The sequence below is a fragment of the Podarcis bocagei genome, assembly GCF_964188305.1.
Source record: "Podarcis bocagei genome assembly, chromosome: 7".
NCBI classification, from domain to species: Eukaryota; Metazoa; Chordata; class Lepidosauria; order Squamata; family Lacertidae; genus Podarcis; species Podarcis bocagei.
This window is the reverse complement of record NC_138132.1, coordinates 6048630-6076377: the sequence shown is the minus strand read 5'-3', so window position 1 is coordinate 6076377 and position 27748 is coordinate 6048630. Positions and strand designations below refer to the sequence as shown.

At 44.0% G+C, this 27748-nt stretch overlaps 1 protein-coding gene across 1 annotated transcript; it reads right to left on the bottom strand.

Annotated features, from left to right (window-relative positions):
• Positions 1–1461: 1461 nt before the first annotated feature.
• On the bottom strand, positions 1462–23572 carry NAPA (NSF attachment protein alpha). The gene is made up of 11 exons (XM_081200604.1): positions 23346–23572; positions 14474–14556; positions 13240–13356; positions 10166–10212; positions 9330–9407; positions 8911–8966; positions 8233–8317; positions 6590–6694; positions 5625–5693; positions 4265–4315; positions 1462–2776 (listed from the first exon to the last, which is right to left on the bottom strand). Exons 1-11 carry the CDS (start codon positions 23447–23449, stop codon positions 2675–2677), a joined length of 897 nt encoding a protein of 298 aa, XP_081056730.1. The 5' UTR covers positions 23450–23572; the 3' UTR covers positions 1462–2674.
• Positions 23573–27748: the final 4176 nt, after the last annotated feature.

Below are 27748 nucleotides of genomic sequence, written 5' to 3'. Positions count from 1 at the left end.
ATAGGTCTTACAGGAAAAGGCAAGGGGTGAGAAGGAGAGAAATGGCTTAGTCATGTATAATGAGATAAGAATCCAATGTCTTTGTTCAGACCAGGTCTCTCCATGGTTTTAAGTTTGGTAATGAGTTGCAATTCAGCAGCTTCTCTTTCCAGTCTATTTCTGAAATTCCTTTGTAGTAAAACAGCTACTTTGAGATCTTGTATAGAATGTCCTGGGAGATTGAAGTGTTCTCCTACTGGTTTCTCTGTTTTGTGATTCTTGATGTCAGATTTATGTCCGTTTATTCTTTGGCGTAAGGTTTGGCCTGTTTGTCCAATATAGAGAGCTGAAGGACACTGTTGGCATTTGATGGCATACACAATGTTAGACGTTGAGCAATTAAATAGTCCCGAGATGGTATGTCCTTTTATAGTTAGCTTCAGATGACACACTATTTCTGAACCACTGATTTCTACTGTGGACTAATGAAGAATTGCTTTTGCTTTGGCACAAAAGACAAGAGCCACCCTAGGAAACTCTGCCTCTATAAAGTGATTGCCACTGACAACATGAGATAGGCAGGTACCTGAATGATAAACCTCCAAATTAAGCTGAGGGTTAGGTATATTCTGCCCATGCTGTCGGGGGTGGGGGGGGTGGTACTTGCAGCATTCAGAATGGGATTTGCTTTTTAAAAACAAGTTCGGGTCGAAGATAAACTTTGATGCATGTTGACAAGTCTAATGAATTTTTAGGGACAGTGCAGGGGAAATACTAGTTAGTAAGGTTCACTGTACTGCATTGAAAAAGGCAGAATTATGCAAGCTAACACAAATTAGCACAACTCTGCTTTTACGGGCACTATGTCTCCCCCTCCCCCATCTTTTAAAAGTGCAGAATACACACCACACTCAAACCTGCAAAGCAAGCACTGCTCAAAACAGGGTGAGAAGCTGCAGGTCAAGTTCACCCAAACATAGCTGCTCCGGTTCCAAATCCATCACAGGAAAAAAGTCTGAAGACTGAACACACATATGCACAGCCAGATTCAAGCATGTAATTGTGTTTTTTATAGACAGAATCACAGCCAGTGCTCAGAAATAGAAATCACAACTTAGAAGGGTTGACGGGAAAGTGGCAGAATTAGTCCTGGAACACTGATGGGAACAAACAACGTGGAGAGCCTAGGCCTGAAAACATGCATGTCACTTAAGAGAAGCAGCAGGAACTTTAGCTAGAGAGGCTATTGTTAGACAAAGATTACTATAGTTTGGTTTTCCACCCATGCAGATTTTTATTACTCGTTGTTTGCTGTGTGCAAGTTATTTTTCTATAATCAGAGTTACTTGCTGGTGGACATTGTAAAACATGCAGCAGCACTTAATTTCACCCTCCCCGCCCCACTTGAATAATAAAAAGTTCAACATGAGAATCCCTCATGAAGATATCAACCCTTTTGTCTCAACTACATGATAAAGTTAGGTATTTTTTGTTTTAAAGCCAACACAAGAGGAAATCCAGAGGTGGGAGGGAAGCTTTAGAACAATGAATACAGAACACAGAATACTTGGCAGAAGAATTGCTCCCTTCAAACTAAGCCTGAAGGAAAACCATGCAAGAGATGGTAGCTATCAAGACAGCCTGCACACACACAGAATTACTAGCATTAAATAGGTTTTTGGCTACCTGCAGCATGGCTCAGGAATTGTTTGCCTCTTGCTACACAGGCAACAGGAGAACGAACATCCTATATCCCCTAGTGACCGGCAAATGGATATGCATTACGACCCCATACTCGTGTAATGTTGTATGGGTGACTGGCACCAACTTCTACGGACAAAGGAAAGAGCAAGGGTAACTCTTTCCTACCTGAATTCAAGATGGTAAGCTGGGCTGCAAGAAATGCTTCTTGCAGCCTGGAAAAGAAGAGTCAGGATATACACCACGTAACATATCTAGAATTTCTAGTTCTCGTATGTCTGCCAGGACTTGAAATGGGGGTATGCGTGCCAGCTTCCAATTAAGAACCAGCTCAGGCAGCTTCATGTCAATCATTAGAATTAGAAAGCAATGCTACCCTTTTTGATAGGACAAGTATTAGATACAAGGAAAGGGGAGAAAGGGGCTGCCATCCAATCGCTGCCTGGGGGAGGGGGGCTGGAACTGCTCTGGAAGATGTGGTTTGAGGTGCGTAACGGGATGAGGCCACGAGGACGGGGGCATCTCCTCTGCTGTACAGAAGAGGCTCCTTTCCACCCCAGGGCGAGCTTCCAACAAGCTCTCTTCTGGGAGAGAGGAAGGAAGCTGGTGCCGTCATCTGAACCCACTAGAGAGACTTTCAAGCGTTAAGCCATACAAATTATTTTAAAGCCGTTGGAAGAAGGTAAAATGCTGGCTCAGAAAGCAACACGCTCAGATTCTGGGGAGGGGCAGCGAGGCAACGGAAATGAGAACTTCATGTTACAGCCTTCATGTCTCTCTCCAGCTGGAGTCAGTCCACGGGCGACACACTCCCTGGTCCTGTTTTCTGCAGTACTAAGAGGCGGCGGCAAGGAGAGAGGTGATGAGAAAGGGAGCAGTAATAAACCATTTGCCATTCAAGTCCAGTTCCTTTGGGCCAAAACCCCTCTCCTCCCCCAGAGCCGATCCACGCAGAGTTCTGCAGATGAGGGGCAGAGGGTTGGGGGGCAGTGGCTTAGCGTAGGTCCTCCTCTTCGCCCTGTATGGTTTTCTTGATGCGCAGGAGCATGGTGGTGAGCCACTGGTCCAAGCGAGAGATGGAGTCATACTCCTTCACCTGATGGGGGGCAGGAAAGAACAGAGATGCAGTAAATTGTGCCTGTATTAACCAACTAACATGGTGAGCTCCTGCCTATGAAACCACATTCACATATGGAACCACTGGCAATATTCTGTACAGCTTCTTTGCTGCCATTACTATTGTTATCTCAATTTTCTTACCCACACTTCACTGTAAGGTCCTGAGGCGGGTTAGTTTTAACAATTTTTAAAATTTTCGGTACTGTATTTCTTCTACGCTGCTTAGAGACAATTGTGGTTAGGCAGCATATACATTGTAAGTTGTTTTAAATTGTTTTTAATGCTGTAAGCTGCCCTAGGAAGAAATAATAATAATAATAATAATAATAATAATAATAATAATAATAATAATAATAATAGTTGCTTAAATATAATTAATAAATATATTTAAAATACAATATTAAAATCAGCTTAAAACATTAGCCAACCGATGGGGGGCTTGTCCTAAAAATATGTATCTCAGTCATCGGCGAAGTCAAAGTAAAGAGGTGTTGTCTTCAGCATATGACAGAAATTATATAATGAAGGTACCAGGCGCACTTCTGGGGGGGGGGGGGGTTCACAACCTAGGCGATGCCACAAAGAATGTCCTTTCCAGGGCTTTTACTACCAAAACCTTTGAGGATGTTGGAACCACCAAGAGGGCCCTCCGTTGATCTTAAAACCTAAGAACCTGTAAAGGTTGAGGTGTCCTTTCGGATATTTGGAGTCCGAGTCATTAAAAATCAACCTGCCTTCCTCTCATGCTAGATCTGCTTGATCTGAATGCTTAAAAATGCCTTCCCTTGGATAAACAAACGAGTCTCTGAATCTAGGATTTTAGCTTGGAAAGTATACATGTGATTTTAAGTGTATGAAATACATGTCAGCAGCTGGCTTTGCAGGAGCACTCGTCCTCCTTTCCACAGATACTAATGCTATCACCACCCCAGAAGTGGCTGTTAGCATCTGCCGCCAGAGATGCTATTTCCCCCACACCTCCTTTTCCGCCAGGCTGGCACTCAGGGGGACTAAATCTGGCCCAGAGGCATCTAACTGCTGATCCCCATGTACCACCTGTGTTCTGGTGCAGATCGCTGCCTGCCTGCCCCACTTTAGAGCTGGTTGCTCTAAATAAAAACCAATCTATTCTTACCACCTGAGGTCTGAAGGCAGGCACACAGAGAAGGTAAAAAGCTGGCAGCCCAGGAGAATGTGAGTCAAACTTACAGAAGAAACTAAAGCTTTCCCACCAGGCTAACCTGTCAGATTATAGCAGGGGTGGGGAACCTGTAGCCCTCTGGGGGCTGCTGAACTACAACTCCCATCATACCCAGCCATGCTCGCTGGGGCTGATGGGAGTTGTAGCTCAACCTGACTGAAAGGCCAGATGTTCCCCATCTTTACATTCTAGGTTAATGGAAACTAGGTGTCACAGCAACCCTCCCATGTTCACACTAGGCCCTTGAGGAAAACACAGCCTTACCGATTCGGTGTAGCTGTCAATGTTCTGTTCTTCATGAGCATCCAGCAATTTCTGTGAGGGAGACAGAATATTGGTGAACTTATGGATTAGTTCCCAATTACAAGATGGTGAATCAGTGTCCCATTGTGCCCTAACAACAAACAGAAGATTTTTTTAAAAAGATGCTTTGGGTATGGATTCTTGACAGGCTGAATGTTATTCTGATAACAAAAGTGTATGTAATCATGCAATCTAGGACAGATCCTATTTTAAACGAGTGATGGGATGGGACAAAAAAGCATGTTACAAGATCTGAATAGCTTTGCATCTCCAGTCTTTTCGGTTTGTTTGATCTTCATACTAAGGAGCACCTGTGTGCCTCATCGACATCCCTCCCATCCCAACCACCAACCTTTTGTTCGTCCATCCTTGCTGACTGCACAGAAAACCTCTCATTTCTTGCTCACTGGCATCTTATCCTTTGTACAAGAACACTGAAGAGCTCCACAAATTCAATCATAAAGTTTAAGTAATCCGAAGCTGGAGTTCCCAAACTGTGGTCCACAGACCGCCAGGGACTGCAAGCTTGAAGAACAGCAGGTGCAGCATATTATAAAGGTAAAGGTACCCCTGCCCGTACAGGCCAGTCGTGTCTGACTCTAGGGTGGTGCGCCCATCTCACTTAAGAGGCCGGGGGCCAGCGCTGTCCGCAGACACTTCCGGGTCACGTGGCCAGCGTGACAAGCTGCATCTGGCGAGCCAGCACAGCACACGGAAACGCCGTTTACCTTCCCGCTAGTAAGCGATCCCTATTTATCTACTTGCACCCGGGGGTGCTTTCGAACTGCTAGGTTGGCAGGCACTGGGACCGAACAACGGGAGCGCACCCTGCCGCGGGGATTCGAACCGCCGACCTGACGATCGGCAAGTCCTAGGCGCTGAGGTTTTACCCACAGCGCCACCCGCATCCCCGCAGCATATTATATATTCAAGTTTATTTTTAATTATATTTTCATTGCTTCTTTCAGTTCTCATATTGCAATTTATTATTTTTTAGTATACATTATTTTATATTGTATGGAACTCAGATTGGTATGCCATAAAATACACAAGAAGAAATAAAAGAGGCAATGAAAATACAATCTAAAATCATTTAGCATCTAGCACAATTGCTACAACAGGGTGAAAAATCATTAAGTGGTCTGGCAAGTTTTTCGGCATTTTTTGTTTGGGGGGGTATGGAAACCACTGAGCTAATCCACGGTTTCCTTGTGTAGTTTTAAGACTCACAAAACTTATTTTAACCGCCAAATGGATGCTTTCTGACAGTGACCAGGACAGCAGCTCCTACATCAGCCTTTGAAGGCTAAAAACTACTCACTTTAACCAGTTTGCACTCTCTGGAGTCCGAGAAAGCTGGGAACATTTCTTCATATTTCTGTATAGCCAACTGATTTTTTAAAAAGAAGATAAGATGAGAAATGCAAGAAGTTAGCTGTTGGTCATCCAAAGGCTTGTTAGCAGAGCTACTCAAATTTTAGAAACCAACACACTACAGAAGCCCCAGCTCCTTCCTCCAACATGCTGCAAAGCCCCCTATGACAGCGCTATTACACAAAGACATTATCAACCCAGATCCTTGCTCCTATATGGCTTCAGTCCTTGACCCATAAGTTAAACACTGGTGTTGCATGCTGTCAACATGCACAACGTCTGCCTCTCTCCTAGGAACAAGCTAAAAGAAGTCCTGCTTGTAGACTTTTGACTCAGGTTTGTGATGGAAGAAAGCTAGAGAGCTATAGTTGCACCCGCCACTGTCCATATTCTGCCTTTGCCCATTCTGAACACATCCAGAGGAAACCAGGCACATTAAATAAAGCAGGGGTTCCCAAACTGTGATTCCTAGACACCAGTAAACTACAGGCTTTACCAAGGTAGCCTGAGGCATGTCTGAATTTATGGTTGAAAACAGGAGCCAGCACATCCATTGCATTAAAAGTATTGATTTAGAATTGTACTTTTATTGCTTCTTTTATTTCTTATATTGCATGTCATTGCATTACAGTTCAAATTCTATTGAATTCAAATAGCAATACGATGAAATATATGTAAGAAATAAAAGCAGCAGTAAAAATGCAAGTAAAAATCTCACAGCATCTCAGCACAGCACATTAGGATTGCTGTAATAGTCGGAAAATTAATTAAGTGCCCCCACCAAGACCCTCATAAATTTTCAAGTGGTCTGTGGGGGGAAAGTTTGGAAACAGCCTAGACAGGCACTTGGGATGCTGGATCTTGGCAACACCAGACACAAAGCTTAGAAGACAAAAAAACTGTTGCCCAGACCTTGGCGTTGAGCATGTCAATGCAGAAGTGGCAGAGCGCTGCCTTGAAGAAGTACTCCTTGGCGCTGTACTTCAGCAGAGGGCTGTCCATGGCGCTGGTGCCCACCTGGAGATGCCAAAGAAGAGCAATTCAAGCAAAGCTGCAAGTTTAACTTGGGGCCCCTGGAGACTCTGGCATTTGGTTGCCTTGAAAGCAACAAGAGAGCGGGTCTTTTCTGTGGTGGCTCCCCATCTGCGGAAAGCTCTCCCCAGAAAGGCTTGCCTGGTGCCACCACTACATGCCTTTAGGCGCCAGGCAAAACAATTCCTCTTTACCCAGGCCTATGGCTATTAACTAATCTATGGCCTGTGAAAGTACGGGTGAGTGGACTGTTATTATGATGGTTATTTCACTATTAGGACATCTGTCATTATGTTTTTTATGATGTTTTATCATTGATGTTCTGCAATGTGTTTTTAATGTTGTACACCTGGGATCTTGTGATAAAGGGTGGTATGTAAATTGAAATAATAATAATAAAAATACTCACAACTCCTACTGCTCCTATGCCCTACTGGCACCCTTCTCTAAGTAGGAACAAAGCAGCAATATGGCCCTTCTGACCACATAGGTTCTGTGTAGATACAGTATGTTCATCCCTAACCACAAATGAATTGGAGGGGAGAATGAACAGGGGCAGGTTTCAAAAAGTGAGCCTCCCCTTCACATTCTTCTTTTTTTTTATGGAAGCATGCTATAAATTAGTGGCTGGATTCCTTTTTTCTCAGTTGAGGAATTCTGAAGATGCCACAGAATTTGAGTGAGAATTGCAGGTTTTCTTCAAGGTAAATTGCTTCATCTTATAGCTATGAAGTGGGGATGTCAAAGTACAGAAAGGGGTGCAGGTGGGAGAAGAGGCAGGCTAAGACAATAGCCCTGACTCCATTAGACAACCACTGGTAGCAATCTCCCTGCAAATGATCAACAGCGAAGTGTTCAAATAGTCTACACCTGGCAACACAAGATGCTAACTGTGCTGAACATGATCTTCAGGAGATGTTGTTTGTCTGATTGGCAAGAAAAATTGTTCTGGAAGTTGCAAACTTTTTGAGGGGGCAGCAGGAGGGAATAATAGTATATACAGAACAAGCAGTGATAAGTCTTTCAGCCAAGGTTAAGTCTCAGGAGAAGGTGGTATTTTATAGTTGTAAAGAATCAATTCAGCTTAAAAAATGCTATTCACTAGAACCATTATTTATTTTTCCTAGTTCCTGGTTTTCCTCCAGGTATCAGTATCTTGGGAGGTTTAGCTTTCATTTATGAGAAAAACCAAGCTTCTAGCCCTCATGCCCTGTAATCTCAATAATCAAGAGCTGAGTAAGCTTTCCAAAGTTTGGAAGGCACATCTTACACATACCTGCCCTACAGTCAGCAAAACAATGTTTATTCAGTTGACGGTATGCAGAAAGTATGGACACATCAATATTCAACTTTCCTTAGGTCAGAATTTGTATTGTCTAGATGTGCTATTTTAACTAAAAACATGGGATACACTGTCCTGGCAACGGTTTCATTTTCATATGTTGTACGTCTTTTACCTTAAGAATTTGATTTAAACAAAGATTTGTGCTGGGAGGGGGAGGGAAGACGAGTCATAAACATACCTGCTCGTAGATCTCAATAGCTTTCTGGTACTGCTCCAGCTGAGCTGCGTAGGTAGCCACTTTCAGCAAACACTTGTTCGCCGAGCTGCAGGAAGAGAGGAAAAAAGGAGCTGCAGGCACCTGGACAGGAGTAGCAACCCACCCATCTATCTGCCCTCCAGGCCGTATGACCCCAGGAAGGACCAGGTGAGAACAGCCAGATCAAATCACAGGTGTCTCCAGGGTCAAGGGTGGTGGTGTTTTTTAAAATAAAAAGGTTGCTTCCGCAGGGGAGAAATCAAACCCTGTCCCTTTACCATGCTCCTATTGCCTGGCAAGGTGTACATTCAAGGACAACACATTTTTTGACTAAGGTGTTGACCTCTTAGTGCTAACATGATGGAGGGAGGTGCCTTAACCCTCTACCAGGTGATCGGTTCTGCTTGCAAATGACTCTCCTGCCTTCCGCCCCCCTCAATACAAGAAAAATTTGGGGGACATTTACATAGGTTGTGGTGGGCATGTTTATTTAGGCAACTTATACGTTGCCCTCCATCAAGAAACATCCTAGGCTGCTTTACATAGAATTAAATGCTAAATTAAAAACCCAAACCTAAAAACAGAAGCCGTTCCAAAGCACCTACCCAACACAACCCTAGGGCAGAGAAGGGTACAAGAATACCAGAGTTCTTCAATTACCTATTAGATTCTTCACCTTTGTAGTAATCTGCAGCTTGCTCATAATGGGCTATTGCCTTGAAAGGAAGAAAATACAAAGAGAAACTGAATAAGAAATTAGACTGGACACATGAATTTGGGTTCAGACCAAAGGTGCAAACAGCCAAATATTCCGCCTCCAGTAGGCAGACAGATGCTCCACAGGGAGCTCACAAGCAGGACAGAATGGCAATTATCCATCCCATGTGTTAGGGGCGTTTGTTGAAATCTGGATGTTAGAAGCAGCAAAATCAAAGGACACTCTTCAAAATGTACCACGGTTCCTACGTCTACATTGCTCTGGGAAGGCAATACTAAGGGAGCAGAGCAAGGCATGCCAGAGCAAGACGTACCTCTCTAGCAATTTGTTAGGGCAAGGGGAAGTCCCTTTCTCATCATACCTTTTCAATGTCTACCAGCTCCGTCTCATAGATCTCTGCTATCGTTATATGGTGCTTGGCTGCAATGGTGAAACGGCCCTAAAGGACAAAAAGACAGGTGTGAAAAATGAACTGCCGTTTCAGGACGTCTGGGTACTTGCGCGCATCCCAATTTCAAGTGGTGAGTAGTCCTCAACCTTGTTAAAAATGGGCAATTCTCTTGAGACTCCAGACTTCCTGCAGTCTTCCGCTACATTTGCAAAACACACATTCATAGCCTTTAGGTACATGTTGGGTATATCAAAGCACACTCCCCACCTCACAAGTGTACAATTGTGAGGGATGGGCAGGTGTCATACACACAGACTTTGTGAAGGTTTACACACTAATTAACTTCTTTTAAGGATGTCTGTGCTAGAGATGACGCTTGCCAGCTTCAATGCATTTCTTGGTTTTGTTCGGCAGAGCAATCTGCTTTGTACTCTAAGTACTGTCCATACTAGGTTATTTTATCAATTCAAGGACGTGCCTCCACCTCTTAGAACAATCCTACAAAAGACGTGCTGCAAATCCCCTGACAAACAGCACAAGCATCTGGTTCAGCCAGCCGATGCGAGCTCAAGATACCTTTCAACAGAGCACTGCAAAAGCCCCATCCAAGATGCTAATATTTACTTGCACCATGGGAGGGTAATTCCCATACACAGGGAAAGTTTGCTGGACATCATGCCCCCCTCTTTGCAGTTTTAACATTTCCTCTTTAAATCAGACATACAAATATACATACACAAAACACTCTATTTTTTAAAACAAACTTGTTTTTGAATTGGACAATACATATATCAAAACAGGCTTACCATGTCTGTGTAGATCTCAATAGATCTGAGGAGACAGTTAATGGCCTCTGTAAAAACAGAAAGAGGTAGCAATTTTAAACATAGCAATCTAAGGAAATAAAACCATCTGGCAATGCTGCTCCTTTATCCTCCATGAAAGGGACAATGCTGTGAGTATATTTATAGCACACTTCCCACCCTGGGGATCAAAAGCCACTCAAGGAAAGCTGCTGAGGCCCATAGATCTTATGGGACTTGAAAGACAGTAGCAAGCTCATTTGGAGAATTGATGGGTGTTTATCATCACTGCTTGGAGTTCTGGTCTGTATTCTCCCTTCGGGTAGGAATGGATACAATTAGAATGTCACCACATTCTACTCAGAAGGAAGATACTACAACTGGTCATTCTGCAAAACACATGCATAGCCAGTGTCCCAGGATTTGCAGGGTGGATTCCAGTGCTGACCTTGTCCCCCACCCCACCCCCCAAAAAAAGAATAAATTGTTTACTGCTTTTCCAGAAACATTACAAACCAACAGCAAAACATCAAAGTTATCGCAGCTATGCTGCCCTTGTGTAGTCAGCTGAAGAACTTCGGTACTGAATATATTTAAACTAATATGTGTCCTGGTCACACACAGAATTGGATACTGTGAACTCCGACCATTTGCTAAATGGCAGCTTCTAATTTCATTGTTTTAAATTGGCAGTTGTTTCAAGCATAGCCACAAGCCACTCTTGAAAGCTCAGAAACAAGAAGAAAAGGATTTGGATGGAAATTTAAATGGTGAGCATAGGATTACTACAGAATTCCCTCCTGCCCCCTCAACACATTTTATTATGTTTGGTTTAACTTTGTGTTTGTATTTTGGACATTTATGTACACCACCCTAGCAGCCAGATCTGGATAAAAGCACCATTTTAATGTTTCCAAAATAAAATAAATGGGCAACCCGGTCTTTGGTGGCTGACAAATGAGAATGAGAATAAAAAAAAGCACAATCAGGCATAAAAGGGGCATTAAAAAGAAGCAAAGAATTTACATTAGAAATAGAACAAAGAGTCCCGGGAAAAGGAAATGTGTTTATTCAGTGTTGATATTTATTGAGTGTTAAAATGACATCAAAGTAGTTGCCAGGAGTGTCTGGGGAGTGTGTGTCAGGGTGCCAACCTTGAAAAAGTATTTCTCACTCAACTGTCGCACCTTATTACATGGGGCCACCCTAGTAGGCCCTCAGAAGACATTAAGGTCCAAGCAAGAGTGTGTGCAGACAAGCAATCCCTCGGGATGGATTTAAAGGGTCAAAACCTGCCCTTGTGAGCACAATCAGGCTGGTGAAGCCAAGAGGTGCAAATCTGCACCAGTTAATTTGGCAAATTTTGGAAGAGTGGGTGAGGACTACATTGTGTGTACAGAGCTCTCATCAAGACTGCATGTTATATCAGGAGCGCATGCCATGCCTCTCCTTTCGGCACTTCTGCCCTGAGAAATCAACTGTTCACGGAAAGCAGAAGATCCAGAGCAAGAGGATGTAGGTGCCAGGGTGGGATCCCTTTTCATCACATTAGCCACCCCACAGACTTGGTGCATCAGCTCAGGCATCCCATGTGCCCAGGCTGCTCCGCCTCCGCCAGGCGCAATGACAAGGACGAGGGTGGCTCTTTAGCTCTGCTACTGCAGCCGATAATCAGAATGCAAATCTCCAAAAGATTAAGCAAATCCCTGGGGAGGATTAAATTTGTTTTCTCCTCAGGTTACTTTATCATCTTTTATCCTGAAATTGCTGCCTGACCCTAGGCAGCTGCAGAAGAGGGCTCTCCCCTCCTCATTTGTCTGTCTTTTCTGCTAATTGTCGCCAGCAGACGTGCACATGAAATCCCAGAAGGGGGATCCTCTTCCCAAACAGGCCTTTGGCCTCAAGACTACAATGGAGCAAAGGTGCCATATAACCCAGTTGCTGCGCAGAGAAAGAAAAAATTAGCGAGAAGAACATGAAAACGCCCCTCCTCATAAGTGCTGCTTTCGAAGGAGGATTTAAAAAAAAGACATCTGGACTTGATTCTACCTTGAAGTCCTATACTAATGACAAACACACAGGTGGGTGAATTTGAGGAACAGGCACTCTATGCAAGGCTCAGAGGCACCTTGATACCAAAAGGGCTGTGCATATATGCAGGTGAAGGGAGACAAAAGATCTCCTGCAAAGGTGGAACCTGAACATTTAAGGCAGAATGTACTCATGGACTGATACGGCATGTTTAGTATCTGTGAGGCTTGCACAAGCCTGGCCAGGGGGAAGCCTGTCAACCTGAAGCTCTTATGCAATGCTGCAGGCGACTGAGGATTCAAGCTAAAGCAGGACATCTCAGTGTATAATGCAAGGAAGCCAGCTGGCACATTAGCTTTTCCCTTCAGCAACCTACGTGACTTGCAGCTTTAGAGAGAATGTACATATTAGCATTTGGCAGTTAAGCACCACAAGTCCAGAAGTCCAATACAATGGCTGTGTTCAGATGATTGTAGCTTGGCTTATTGAAAAGAGACACATGCAAATAAAGCAATTTTAACTCCTTCCTTGAAATGTTGTGGCTCTAATTGGCCGCAGTTTCCCATTTCATTTGAACTGGTAAACTATGGTTATGAGATTCAGAACAAACCAACTCCAAACCTTCACTGAGGTTCTCTACAAAGGAGAAGAGGGCTGCATGGGTGGGCAAGAGACTTGTGCGTATCTCATCTTATTAAACTGAGATATTAACATCTGAATGCAGCAGTTGTCTTCCCTTCTCATCAACCAGAGATATGTGCACATAAATATGAATAAGTATATGGATACACAGACTGTGCAATGCACCCAGTTCCACCCAAGGCTTGGTGTACTCTGCATGATAGTGACCCAAATTCTGCAATTTAAACACATTTCGCAGTCACGCAAACACAGTGCTTTCTGCATCAAATACACAAGTGTGTAGAATATTTCAGGAGGCATGAATAGGCCTTGTCTCACAGACTACCCTCCCAGCTCCAGCCCGAGGAGCAAGTCCCACTACAGTTTTGAGGCTGTATAACTTGCCTAATCCACTTTTTTCTTACCTTGAGGATCAGCTTTCTTGAAGGCATTGCCAGCATCCACAAAGCTCATGGCCGCATCATGCTTGTTCTGCAGCTGGAGATGCAACTGAGCAGCCTGGCAGAAAGCATTCCCTGCAGCTAGGTGGAGAGAGAAAGGGCCTATGAGTATGCAAGGCCTGGAATTTGTCCATGCACATAACATCGAAATTCTAAAACCAGAACTGTGAAGATACGGAAGAGGCCTCAAGTTAAAAGCAAGAGAAAGGTGGCAGAAGGGGTCAAGGCTTACTCCAGCAACCCTTGTGTTGCCAAATGTCCATACAAGTGAAACAAAGAGGACTTGACACGTACCTGCAGAGCTCTAATTTAATCTTACAGCACCCATTCAACCAGCACCTTATCAAACGGTGATGGTCTCGTGTCAAATCCAGGAAAAGAGGCAGAGATAATTTGCCTCTTACCTTACATAGGCAGTCCAACCCATCAGCTCAAGACCAGTGGTCTATACTGACTGACTGGCTGCTGCTGCTGCTGCTCTCCAGTGCATCAGAGAGAAGTCTTTTCCAGTCCTACATGGAGATGCCAAGGATTGAACCTAGGGTGCTTAAAATGCCAAGCATGTCCTCTACCACTGAGCTATGGCCCTCTCTACTAAGAGAGAATGCCATAAATCTTAGTCTAGGGTTTCACAAGAAACTGGGCCAAGACAGCAGGCTCTTCCCCCACACTTGCTGGGGGATATTACAGTGGTACCTCGGGGTTAAGAACTTAATTCGTTCTGGAGGTCTGTTCTTAACCTGAAACTGTTCTTAACCTGAGGTACCACTTTAGCTAATGGGGCCTCCTTCTGCTGCCGCCATGCTGCCACCGCACGATTTCTGTTCTCATCCTGAAGCAAAGTTCTTAACCTGAGGTACTATTTCTGGGTTAGCGGAGTCTGTAACCTGAAGTGTCTGTAACCCGAGGTACCACTGTATAGGTATATTATATTACAGGTCCATATTATTTTGAAGACCATGTGTTTCCTGCTTTTTAACCCAGGGACTATGCATTTCTATTACAATGAGAGAGCGACAGTTCATAAGCAAATGAGCAGTTCATAGAATCATAGATTCATAGAATCATAGAGTTGGAAGAGACCACAAGGGCCATCGAGTCCAACCCCCTGCCAAGCAGGAAACAGTTGGGGTATGCAGTTCTGAGGAATGCAAGGCAAGGTTAATAAAAGCAAAGGGTGAGAGATAATGTTACGTACCACTCCAGTTCTTGGCCATTTTAAACATATTGGCCGCTCTTGCATAGATATCACATGCTTCCTCGACCCTGGAGGAGCCACCCCTAGAGAGGAAAGAAAAGATACCACTGAATCACCTTGCTGCACAGGCAAACAGAACCATCTGCTTGGAAAGGAACATGCTCTCCGGGGGGGGGGGGGGAATGCCTTACCCACATTAAGAATGCTACACAGCTTTAGACTGGGTCTGCACCCACAAGTATAAAGACACGGAACAAGAGATATTGAGAGATGCATAATTCACTTCTCCCTTTTTTATGATTTCTATCACAGAGAAGCGCCGTAAAGTATACAATTCAAAGAAATAAAAACTAGTGACTTCCCAATGCAGCACGGGAATATTAATAATAGACCAGGTAAACACCTTGCATGCTAAAGAACCTATCTAAACAAGAAGGTCTTCACTGAGCACCTGAATGCCCCTAATACAAGGCAAGAAAGAAACCACACTCTTAAAGCCCATTTGAGCCCTACAATTTACACTGCACTTTCTTCTGATCCTAGGTATAGATGCTCTGTGGTATATTCCACAAAGAGGTAAGAGGCAAACAAAAATTTCCATACGTAAAAAATGCCAGATTTGCCCTAAACCTCCAACATTCTTCAAAACAAGATTCCCTGCCCACCACGACACCACATTCTTCTATTGAACAGACATATCCATGTCTTCACCGAATGCCAAGGATTTGGTTCTTCTGAAAATTTACTGCAGATGGCAAGTAGCTAAACCTTGCCAGATGTTTCAGCTTTGGCAAAATGAGTCCTGTGGTTAGAAAGAGAAGCATCATCAGGCCAAGGTTTCTTCTGCAATGAAAAGAGAAGAGGCCCAGAGTAAAGGGCAAGAGAGCACAGAAGAACAACGTAATACACATCTTAACAGATGTTCCAAACACACATAACAGTTAATCCGTCAGACACCTACAAAACAATGTAAAGAATCTGGTCTGGGTGATTTTCACACTATAGGGACTGGAAAAGCAGGCTTTGCTTACAGCCTCCAAGCAAAGGCAAGATGTCAATTATGGTTTAGTTCACTGGGACTGTGAGGTAGATTCCTAGTCTGGGAGGCATCTGGCCATTGCACAACAAACAGTGGAACAGTACAGTCCTCTGGACATCTCTCCCAGAAGTGGCTCCCAGAAGTCCAGCCATCACCAGAGCTACAGGATCCCACCCAGGAAAACTTGGGTTCAAAAACCAGAAAGCTTATTTGTACTAAGACACTGGTAACAATGAGACTGGATTACTATGATGCACTCTATGTGGGGCTGATCTTCATCCAAAAGCAACAGTGACTAGATTTTTGTGCTTGTAAGCTGTTTTAAAGTGTTTTTAATGTTGTTACCAACCCTGGGACCTTAAAGTGAAGGGCAGGTGTCTAATCACAATCGTAACTGGGGCAGATGACATGTGATACCTCTGCTAAAACATCTGTACTAGCTGCACATATTTTACTTGGTCAAGTTCATGGTTATTGTATTAACATACAAAGACTTGAACAACCTGGGTCCAGAGTACCTTAAGGACCACCTGCGCCCTTATATTCCAGCTTGAACACCAAGATCATTTGGAAAAACAGTGTTAGTTGTCCCCTCCCCTCTAGTTCAGAAGCCCGTCTGGCTCCAATGTGAACTTGAGCATTTAATGTCACTGGTTGCACGCTGTGTAATACATACTCATCCAGCAGAGGTTCAGCAGGCATCCTTGCAGCTAATTTTCAGGTAACTCTTGAAAGCTTTCATGACAGGAAGCCTATCTTTTTCTACATGACAGCCATTTTTTATGATTCCTTATTTTTATGGTGTTTTATGTTTTATTGAACTTGCATTATTTTGTTGTACACCTCCTTGATATTTTATACGAGGAGGTATTCTATAGTTTCATAAATAAAAATATTTTGGGTTCCTAGTGCCAAGCTCATTTCCTCAGTCTTGTGCAGCATAGTGTTTTATTAAGTGCCTAGCAATTTAATTTCCTAGATGAGGGGTATCAATTTCTAGCCAGGTATTACTTGCAGTCAATGTCATTCCTCTCTCTCCAAAGTCTTGTGGATCACCCAAACAGGATTTTCCCAGCATAAAGTGAGATGAGACACTTCTGTTTGTCCTTTCCAAAGCTCAGTACAAACTCCACTACAAAGGAAAACGACCCCTTGTGTTCTTCCAAGTCCTCTTTAACTCTTGGAAGAATTTAAGGGAAGGGATTTGTGTGTCAGGTACTGGAGGGGGACAATCATCACCGGTAACCCAGTTTATTAAAATCCATCCTAAATGTGCACTCTCTCTTTCACACACACAAAATATACAAAGAGAGAACACTACAGTATTGAAAGGAATTTTTAAAAAGCATCACCGGTGAACACTTTAAATCCACAGAATACCCTGGCTGAAATCTCCTCTGCTCAAAAGCGTTTAATGAGGTATGTATTCTTAAATCCTTTAAAAGCCAACACAGACATTCTCATATATTTGACCTCAATCTCAGCCTCTGGGGAAAAGCACACCCATAACTTGAGATCCATATTACAACAGGGCTCCATACACTTCACAAACCTCAAGCAGTTTAGCAATCATAGCCCTCAACTCAGGAATTGAAGGTTTGTCAAGACACTAACTAATATCTCACTCTCCTCTTTCTGAGAACTGCAATTCCCAGAACTTGAAAGACATATAAATGGCTTCTATGACACTTGAGGATTGACCAAGGCATGTTCTTTCAGAAGCAAAGCCCTTCTGAGTTCAATGAAGTTTATTTCTAGTCGCTGAGCCCTAATCTGACCTAAGAATCTATTCCATAACAGTGACAGTATTGATCCCCCAACACAAGCACACAAATACTTTTTACCTATGAATGTTAAATATCCATCAACAAGCTTGGCACCTTTGTGGCTTGCAAAGGAAGAATTCCAGGTGCAGAAACAAATTGCCTTTTCATTTTTAGCACCCTGTTTTGTCATCTCCCCTCTGTCTTCCCACTTCATCTCGCCAACCTTCCTAGAAGTGTTTTCCTCCCACGCCACGGAAAATCACCAGTCCCTGATACACCAAGGCTCTCTTTTTTTCATAGTCTCTGAGAATTCATTATCTACTTCAGTTCCTTGCATCTCAAGGCCCAGATGTGCATTATGTGCAAGAGGAAGCTGGCCTTGAGTCACCAGCTCTGTCATGTGCCCTCCCTTCCCTTGCCTGCCCCTGACTAGGCAGCGGTGGCGATGGCTGCTTCAATAACAGACATTGCCAGCAGGAAAAAAACAGATGCACAGCCGGAAGAACTGCAAGCGCAGACCAGTTCTCCTCCTTCTTAGCCCACAGGTTATAATGCAACAGCCACCAGCTACGTCAGCCTCCATCAAAGCATTATTTTCAAGAGGGAAGGAGCAAAAACATTCCCCACAAACACCATTATTGTCACCACAAATAACTGAAGGGCAACTAACCCTTCCATTACACACATCCATATCAAAGGAAAATGCACTCTTATTTGCCAGCTAGAAAATACAGAAGGTGCTACCCCAGACATTTAAGTAAACTTCCCATTTCTAAGAAAAAGCTGCATCTCTTGCTGCTGTACTTTTCCACTTCAAATAATCATTTAATTCATCCCAAACTACATATTATGCAATAAGGAAGCAGAAGGGTCCTCTTGAATTTGACAGTTAAAGAAAACAGATCCTTTTCTCTGAGGGAAGGCATATTCTATCAGGGACATGATACAGCCTGTTTTAAAGTGATGCTGGTTTTGCTGTTTTTAAGTATTACCAAATATTACTGACCTTTTAATCTTAATTGGAATGTTATATTTAATGGTGTTTTAGTTAATTGCAGTATATCAGTATCTTAAATAAACAAATAAAACAAAGCAAGGATTTACTTCACAAAATTCGACTGAAAGGCTTAGCAAAGTTTTTATTTTAGGCTAATACAAGATTCCTCAAGGTAGGTCTGTGCATCAGAAGCCAGCCTGTTAGACTCTTACTGCCTTATCATTTATGGGCCTCACCACTCCTGAGGGTTCATTCAGCCCAGGGACACCCAATCCCTCTTGTGAAATTCTGATGTCCTTCAGCTTTTTGGAGCATACAAGTTTGGAGGGAGGAGGTGGTTATTAGCTGTTTCTACCATTTCACTCCAATAAATATGGGACTGCAGATAGTGACGGACATATAAAAAAGGGCAGATTTTGTATCCTGTTGTGCCCCTAACTGCTAGCCTGCTGCCATGTATAGCTTATCCAAGATCTCCCTTTACCACCATTCCCCCTTTTTCTCAAGGCTTGACACTGTTATTAAAATTGTAGGTGTGTGACTAATGGGTATGCCTAACCAAGACAATGCTACTCGTCTGTGGGTGGTGGAAGACATCCATCACGTCACACGCTTCAGTCTCCCCAGTCAGCCTGGAACCAAGTCCCAGGCTTTAAAATTATTTTTTAGTTCATGCCAGTCTCAACAACTATTTTCAGCCAACTGCAGTGTTCCAAGTTAGGCAGACAGCCATGCTCTGTTCTTGTTCATGATCATATCCTCCCTCTTCCTATGGATAGAAGAGAAGGTCCAACTTTATGCAAACCATGCCTTACAACATTTTTGCTTCCACCTCCTAAAGCCTTTTACCCTTTCAAACAGCACTGTCTCCGAAATGCTGCTAGCAAAGTAGGTGTAGGCTGCTCTTATTGCAGGCTCATTCAGAAGCATCTCCATTTTGTTAAATAAGCACTGGTGTGTGCAAGAATATAATCTCGTCTACTTAGCAGTACTAGCACACATTCAGAAAAAGCACAGATAGAATCAGGGTGATTAGTCTCAGGGAAACTAACAAAGCTTCCCAGGATGACAAAAGCTCTGACAGACTTGCCAGTCACTATTCATTACCTGTACAGATCCTTAATCCCTGCACAACACTGCATTAGTCTTGCACAACCCCTCCTCTTAAGCATAAAGCAGCTTGCTGTCTTCTGAGAAATAAACTTGCACCTTAACCATTCTTCTGTCTTGCAGCCTGGAAAACTACAACAGTTAACAGAAACTAAGCCAAATCACAGGAGCTCAGGGGCTTCAATAAACTCATCTGCCTCCTGCAAAGGTAGCAGCTCCCACCAGCAGTGTTATCCCAAATCCCAGTTATCTCACCTGGGCTCAGCAAAAGAAGCTGTGAAGGCGGAAATTAGGAGAAATAAGAAAAGCTTGGGCCTGTTATTCCATATTCAAACTCACAGCAGTGGGGAGCGGGGGAAGCAGAAGAGAAAGTGAAAGTATTAGGATTTTTATTTTTATGGTGCAGCAGCATTTAGGCTACATTGCATCACACGTCAGACTATGGTTTAGGCAGTTTCTTCTAAGTTTCTATGCAGGTTATGCATACGAGCATCTTCTGTCATCAACCAGGTCTCCAGTTACCAAAGTATTGGGGGGAAACAACCACCCTCCTAATGTAATTAAAAGTGGGAAGTATACAGGATTAATGTCCACGAAAAAAGGAAGCAAGGCCCACATGATGAAAATCAGGTGAATGGAGTTGCCTTAATTCAGGTGCTTTCTAATGGGTGCTTTGTTTTACATTGTCTATTTTATTGTTCTTATTGTGGTCTGCACTCATCTCCTAAGGGAGGAAGGACAGAATATCAATGACTTCAAATATAAAAGTTTACAACTGTTTCAAATTCATAAGCAACACATGTACAGCACTGACAGGAACCCTGCAACGCACACACTGGTCTGGACCTTAAAACTATTCCACATGACTGAGCAGGCTTCCACAGATACAGTCAGTGGAGTTGGTCAGCCTTAATTCAGAGCGCTTTAACTCGCAAGACCATCACTTTTTGACTACTATTAGAATTTGGTCTGTCCCACCCAACCCACTCCCAAATAAAGCTGGACCTATAGCCTCTTCCATCACCACAATAACCTTCACTCAAAGAACAAACTCCAGAGGATTCCCACGGTTTCAACAGCATTCACTTAAGCTCACTGCAATGAAGTTACCCCTCCATAATATTAGAAAATCGCCTCCCATCAACTCAGCCAGTTCCTATTGCCCCCACTTCACCCAACAGCTGCTTCCTTAAAGCTCCCATGACATTGCCCTGAAACAGCTACTGGACCTTGCCTGCAATGCATCTCAACCAATCCTCAACACATTACTCCAATTAGCAGGATCTCCTGTCCCCAGACTGTCCTACAATAGCCTATTTTCTTCTCCCTTCTCTTCACCACCTTTCTGATCTTCCAACTCACACAGATGTCAGCTGCCCTTCCCCTATGCATTACTAGCACCTTCTCCCAATTTAATCTGCTTCCCAGAACGTTCCCTGCCCATTGCAACTTGAAGCCATTCAGTTTATCTCACCCAATCCCCTTTCTTTAAATATGCCCCTCCCACCAGCTAAGTTTCTACATTTCCAGCTACCTCCATCCTCATTTTTGTCTCCTTTAGCCAATGTTATTTTTCTGTAAATAAAGCTGTAGACAGTTTCGGAACTCCTCAGATTTTCTGCTGAGTGTTGGCTCACCTCTTCCCCTGGATATATTACCCTGAACAATGGCTTGTGAGGAGCCACACATTTGTGTGGTTTAAGGTCTACCTTCTTGAGTCAGAACTACAGCAGTGATCTGCTTCCAGGCGAGCCACACAGCTAGACCCATTGCTAACATCCATCCTAACCTACCTTCCAATATAAACTTTCCCAACTCACCATTATCCATACTTAGTGACACTCTCCCAGATTCCTGTTTATAGAGACTCCACCATGGAGCTCTTATTTCCTTCTCACCTTCGACCAAGTGCCCCCCTCATTACCAGTGGGAGCTAGTCCATTTTGGGCAAATGACAACCTAAGCAAAGCAGCTCCCACCTGGCTGCCTTCTTACTTTGAGTTAGTTAGGGGGTGGCACTGCCTGCCGCTGGCCGCAATTAGTGTTGATTCTCCTTTCTTCTGCCCTAGCAATCTCAATGGACACCAGCTACTAGTATATTATCTCCTGCTCACACACACAGGCAATTCATCACTCCCACCAAAGAGCTAGGATAGCTCAGTCAGTAGAACATGTGGGTTTGAGCCCCAAGTTGGGGAAATAACAAAAATATTATTTATATGCCGCCCATCTGACTGGGTTGCCCCAGCCACTTGGGGCAGCTTCCAGCAAAATATAAAAACACAATAAAACATCAAACGTTAAAAACTTCCTTATATAGCGCTGCCTTTAGAAGTCTTCTAAGGGCTAGATGACCCTTGGTGTCCCTCCCAACTTTACAGTCCTGTGATTTGTCAAGCCTGTCACTCATTCCCTCCCACTGTCTTTACACTTCATTGCCACTTTCCCACAGCGACACCTCTCACAATATATCCCCACACAACGATGTGTGCACTTCATGCATTTCCACATGACCCAATGCCCCAGAGTCTCCTTAGAGGTGGCTGGTTTTAGGGAGAGCAAAACACTGCCCCACCAACCATGCCCAGCTGGTGTCCGCCCACTTTGCAAATTGACCACTTGCAACTAAGTGAAGATGCCCATCTGTAGGTGCATGCCCAGGGATTTTTGGATCTTTACTGCTTTCGAACAGTAGCAACACATCCTGTAGAATTTTATCTGCACAATCAAAATGAATATCAAGAACCAAAAAGCCGTATTGAAAAACGTGACTTTCGAGCCATCTGGCCCAAAAATGGCAGTTAGGCATTCTGTTTTGGTGACAGTAACCCTAGTTTAAGGAGCCATTTGGTGCCTAGCTTATCTGAGTTTTTAACAATGCTCCGAATCAGCCCCCTCCCGGCTGCCTTCTTTCTTACAGTACATGGAGGTGGTTCTGCCTGCCATAGGCTCTGGCCCCACCTTCTGTTGGTCCTCCAGCCTTCCGCCCTACCAGTCCCAAAGGGCACCAGCCGCCAGAGTTTATTACCACAATGCCAATCCCCATAAACACAAGCACCTACACACCAGAGATTTATCAACCCCACCAGAAATCCATTAACCCGTCAAGCGAAGTTTTTTTAGTGTGCAATGTTGTACTGTGCTATCGCTACTTTTTGTTGGGAAACCGCCCAGAGTGGCTGGGACCAACCCGGTCACATAAATAGGGCTGCCATATTTTGAAGAGGGGGGGGGAGGAGGACGTTCTGACAGCTCTCACTTTAAATACCCCCCTACTATATGTAGGCTATAGAAGCTGCAATGGGGGGCAAGGAGAGATGGGGAAAAGTAAGTCTTTAGCCACCACTTATGTCTATATCCAGAAACTCCATAAAACATATTTTGTTGCACTGTGCAAAATATTAGCTAGTACATTTCCCGGGAAAATCAGAGGCTCACTATGTCAGGTTCCTATTGGAAGACCAGACAAACGCTAGAACATTAGCAGTGGCAAAGTTTTTATTGGTGGTTGCAAGAACCAATGATCCCTATAATATTTTGAACAAAATGCTTGTTTAACCTGGAGGCAGGCTGTATGAACTGTGTATTGCTTTGTATTGATTTGTAATAAAGATTGATGATGATATCCAGAAAGTAGAGCCAGAGACATTTTGGCCAGGGTTTTTTTTTTTTTAAATCCGACCGCGAGATAAATTTTACCCCTGAAAAAAGAAGATGTGTCCTGGGAAAAGAGGACACATGTCACCCCTTATTAATTATTACAATTATTATTATGACCCTGACTCTGCTCCCTCCCCCGCAGGGACACCCTTCAGAAATGACACCCCCCCACACACACCGCGCGCGCGCGCACTTCCCGCATTCCCACATGACCCAACGCCCCGCAGTTTCTCTCCTCCCCCCCCCCTCCACACCGGGCCCGCCTCTCCCTCGCCGCCTCGTCCTGCTCGAGGGCCTCACCCGAACAGCCCCGAGAAGAAGCCTTGGGAGCCGCGCACTTTCTTGTCCGCCTCGGCCAGCAGCTGCAGCGCCTCCTTCTCTTTGCCGCTCGTATCCATTGCCATGGCCGCCTGAGGGAAGGAGACGGAGACGACGACGGCGGAGGTTACAGTGACTCGCCTTCCGCCGACTTCTCCTCACACTGACGGGGAGACCAGACGCCGCCGCCGAGGAGGAGGAGCTGGCGCGAGAAGAGCGTGCGCGCCTACGTCACAGCGCACGGCCCAACCGCCGGCGTCGCCCCGCCTCCCTTCCTCCGCCGCCACGTGACCCGGTGAGCTAATGTTGTTGTTGTTGGAAGCCGAGGCTACGCCTGCAAACGCGCCTGCGCACGTCGCAGCCGCTGGCTCGCACCACCGCGCACCCTCCCCCGCCCCGCTTGCTCACGTGGCCCAGGCTGTGCTGACTCACTCGGAGTCATGTGACGAAAGCAGCCGCAAGGTTGTTCGTCGCGTTACAGGCGATTAGAACGGAGGTGGTAGAGTCCACTGAGTGGAGAGGAGGAGGGGTGTGTGGAGGTTGGCTCGGCTGTACCACTTCAGAGGAAGGGGGGTATAGATTTATTTACGGGTTTGTTTGTTTTTTAAATGACTCCTTTTTTTAAAAAAAGATAATTCTTAGTGAAATAGAAAACTAGCGGAGCGGGGATTTGTATATATAAAATGCTGTTTGTTTTGGTTTTGCAAACAGCCTAAATAATTATGCATTTAATACTACTACTTCAGCTAATAATAATAGAAGCTGTCCCGAATATTTAAAATATTTTGCATAAGGAATCTATAAATTACTACCAAGAAAAGCTCGGACCTGATACTGGAAAAATCCCCACCCTCAGAACTGATGTAAAAATATTTATTCTGTGTTTGAGACCTTATAATTCTTAAAGCAGTATGCAGAAAGGATATTAAAATGCTGATTTCTCAGGGGAAGATAACGGATGCATTTAATTTACAGTAACTATTTCGAAGTTTGCACGACACATATAAATTAAAATATGCATTTTTTCACTTTTTTATGCCTTTCCTCTCCCCCTCCAACCTCCTATTTAGTCATGAAATAAGAGAATTTTGTTCCCTGCTGCTGTGACCCATGGAGACCTCTAAAGAGCCCTGAGGAGAGAAAAAACCTTCCATCTTACATGTAGATGGAAATACTTTAAATGCTTAGATACTGAATTCAGCAGGACTGGTTCAGGATTGCACTATTAATGCTTCAACTCAACAAGCATCCTGTGGAAAGGAGCTCAGAATGTGGGGTTGCATTTGGAGCCTAACCATGTACCCTTTAATTCACACAGACTGCCACTCTTGCCCTAGAACAGCCAGCACCTTATTAGCACCATAACTCCATGAAAACAGAAAGCAGAGGTCAGGGAAACCTTGCCAGAGGAAGCCAGTGCCTGGGCAGGATATCATTTGTGACCAGGGAATCTAGAGAAAAAACTGAAAAGATTAACAGCTGCTCTGCATGCCCACACAACAGTATGTTGCAGACATGGGAGTGGATGCAAAATGATGTCACGGGCAGAGCATAAAACAACCAACTGCTGCATATTCTCCATTTGGTCTCGCCTTCTCCCAACAGTCAGCATTCCATCACTGCAGGGCATTGCTATTAATTTTTTTATATATTGGTAATTTGTACTAATGTAATGCTTTTATATGTAACTCTGCGTTTCTGTGACCTTTTGATTGCCTGTTCTTGCTTCAGTTTGTTGCACGCTGCTTAAAGATACTTTTAATACTCTAAGAGGTATAGAAGTGAAATAATCAATTCTCACTGCACTGGTTTTACCTTCACCTTTGTGAATTTATTTATGTACCATATTTTTCGCTCTATAAGACGCACCAGACCATAAGACGCACCAGACCATAAGACGCACCTAGTTTTTGGAGGAGGAAAACAAGAAAAAAAATATTTTGAATCTCAGAAGCCAGAACAACAAGAGGGATGGCTGTGCAGTGAAAGCAGCGATCCCTCTTGCTGTTCTGGCTTCTGGGATAGCTGCGCAGCCTGCATTCGCTCCATAAGAGGCACACACATTTCCCTTCACTTTTTAGGAGGGAAAAAGTGAGTCTTATAGAGCAAAAAATACGGTATTTTATACCCTTCCTTTCTCCCAGTGTAGAATCCAAGGCAGCTCGCAACTTGGAATGAAAAACGTGTGTTACAGTGAACCACTGATATTTACAAACTTTTACAGTGGTACCTCTGGTTACGTACTTAATTCGTTCTGGAGGTCCGTTCTTAACCTGAAACTGTTCTTAACCTGAAGCACCACTTTAGCTAATGGGGCCTCCCGCTGCCACCGCACGATTTCTGTTCTCATCCTGAAGCAAAGTTCTTAACCCAAGATACTATTTCTGGGTTAGCGGAGTCTGTAACCTGAAGCGTATGTGACCCAAGGTACCACTGTATATGCATCTGCATCTCTGTAATTTGTTTATTTATATATACACATACTGAATGTGTTCCCCGTATAGTTCCCTTATTGTCTGTATTGTTATGTGTTTGTATGTATGTTTATGATAATAAACATAATTTAAATAATAACAATACTGTGTGGGGATATTAATGTTTTTTGTTTGTTACTATGGTATGTATTTTTGTGTTTACAGTATAAAACCACCCCATGATCCTTGGATGAAGGGATGGTATAGAAATTTAATAAATAATAATAAATCAACAAACATTGGCTTTTTTTAAAAAAAGAAACCCAATAATAACTAAGCATCTAATTAAGCACCTAATAAGGCCCCAGGCAAGGGACGCGGGTGGCGCTGTGGGTTAAACCACAGGGCCTAGGACTTGCTGATCAGAAGGTCAGCGGTTCGAATCCCTGCAACGGGGTGAGCTTCCCGTTGCTCGGTCCCTGCTCCTGCCAACCTAGCAGTTCGAAAGCACGTCAAAGTGCAAGTAGAGAAATAGGTACCGCTCCGGCGGGAAGGTAAACGGCACTTCCGTGCGCTGCTCTGGTTCGCCAGAAGCGGCTTAGTCATGCTGGCCACATGACCTGGAAGCTGTACGCCGGCTCCTTCGGCCAATAAAGCGAGATGAGTGCTGCAACCCCAGAGTCGGCCACGACTGGACCTAATGGTCAGGGATCCCTTTACCTTTACGGCCTGAGGCAGGGAGGTGAGGCAAGGCAGGTGAGATGGCTTATCCTTGATGGTTCCAGTATTCCAGCCCCATCCGTTGGCCAGAAAAGGGGCAGCTATATATAGCAGCCTGCCCCCACCAAAATGCATCATTTCTAGTTTCCCTTAGGTTCTCATCCCATCAATCAGACGACTGTAAGGGCTGCAGGTTTGTGTGCACTGTGTACTGTGTACTTAGCAAGAGGCGCAGGTGAGTTGATACTGATGGCAAAAATAGCAATTTCATAAAAGCTGCATCATTTCGATGATTCCATTTTCCTCTGAGCCTACGGCCTAGGTGAAAAGCTCTGTGCTGGCCTACCTTTTATGGTACAAAATGAGTTTTAGGTACAGTATTGTATATAGCAAGAGAATGAACTGTCAAGAGTCCACGGTGACCACTGTATACATGAAAAGAGAATTGGCTAAGCGTGGCAATTTTGCTTAATCTTGAATTGTTTTGTAGATGGATGAAAGAGGGTGTTGAGAGACATTAAATGAATAGGTAAATTAGTCAAAGCCTTAAGAAAGGAAGATACTGAAAAATGAGTACTGTATATGTAATCACATGATACTACGAGGGCTGAGCTAAATGATTTTGATTGGTATAGTTTGGGTTGCAACAACTAAGATTGCTGTGATGCTTTGAGTGATCAATAGAAATCACATGTGTAATCTTGGAATGGATACAAAGCATTGCATTCACCACAATCGTCTGCTAACTTTTGAGGCTGCCCCTATGTGCATTTGTATTTTGATAAATGCCTATTTTTTCACTTGGAGCCTGCATCCTTTTGGGTTTCTGTGAGAGATACCTTCCATCTAGGAACTCCTTTTAACTTCCCCCAACAACAGTGCTGAGTTTTTGCAACTTAAAGAATCAACACCTGAAGTCTTCCTTGCTTTCCTCTTCCCTCCCCATCCCCGATTCCTTTAGTGAGGTTGCGGACAATGGCTGCATTGTCCTTTCGCCTCTCTGCAGTGCAGAGCAAATGTTAGGTACTCTATTAATAATAACAAAACAGGTGCAATCAGGTGCTTCTGTCCAGCTCCCTAAATAAATTTGCCATGTGGCTTTTTCCCCCCCTGGTTGCAGCCTTCCTAAAAAAAATGCAATATTTTGAAAGGCGTTGGCGGTGGTGCGCCCTTTTGCCTTTTGGGAATAAGGTTGCCCCAACTAGGGACGCTTTTCGCCCCGCTGTGAACTTTTCAGAGGAGCCCTAAAGG

What these genes read in the sequence shown, in the direction of transcription:
- NAPA (XM_081200604.1), bottom strand. Translation starts at nt 23,449, where the DNA reads ATGGCAATGGATACGAGCGGCAAAGAGAAGGAGGCGCTGCAGCTGCTG. An exon ending in TTCTTCTCGGGGCTGTTCGG is followed by an intron (nt 14,557 to 23,345) that starts GTGAGGCCCTCG and finishes TTTCCTCTCTAG; the next exon opens with GGGTGGCTCCTCCAGGGTCG. An exon ending in TTGACATGCTCAACGCCAAG is followed by an intron (nt 5,694 to 6,589) that starts GTCTGGGCAACA and finishes TTAAAAAATCAG; the next exon opens with TTGGCTATACAGAAATATGA.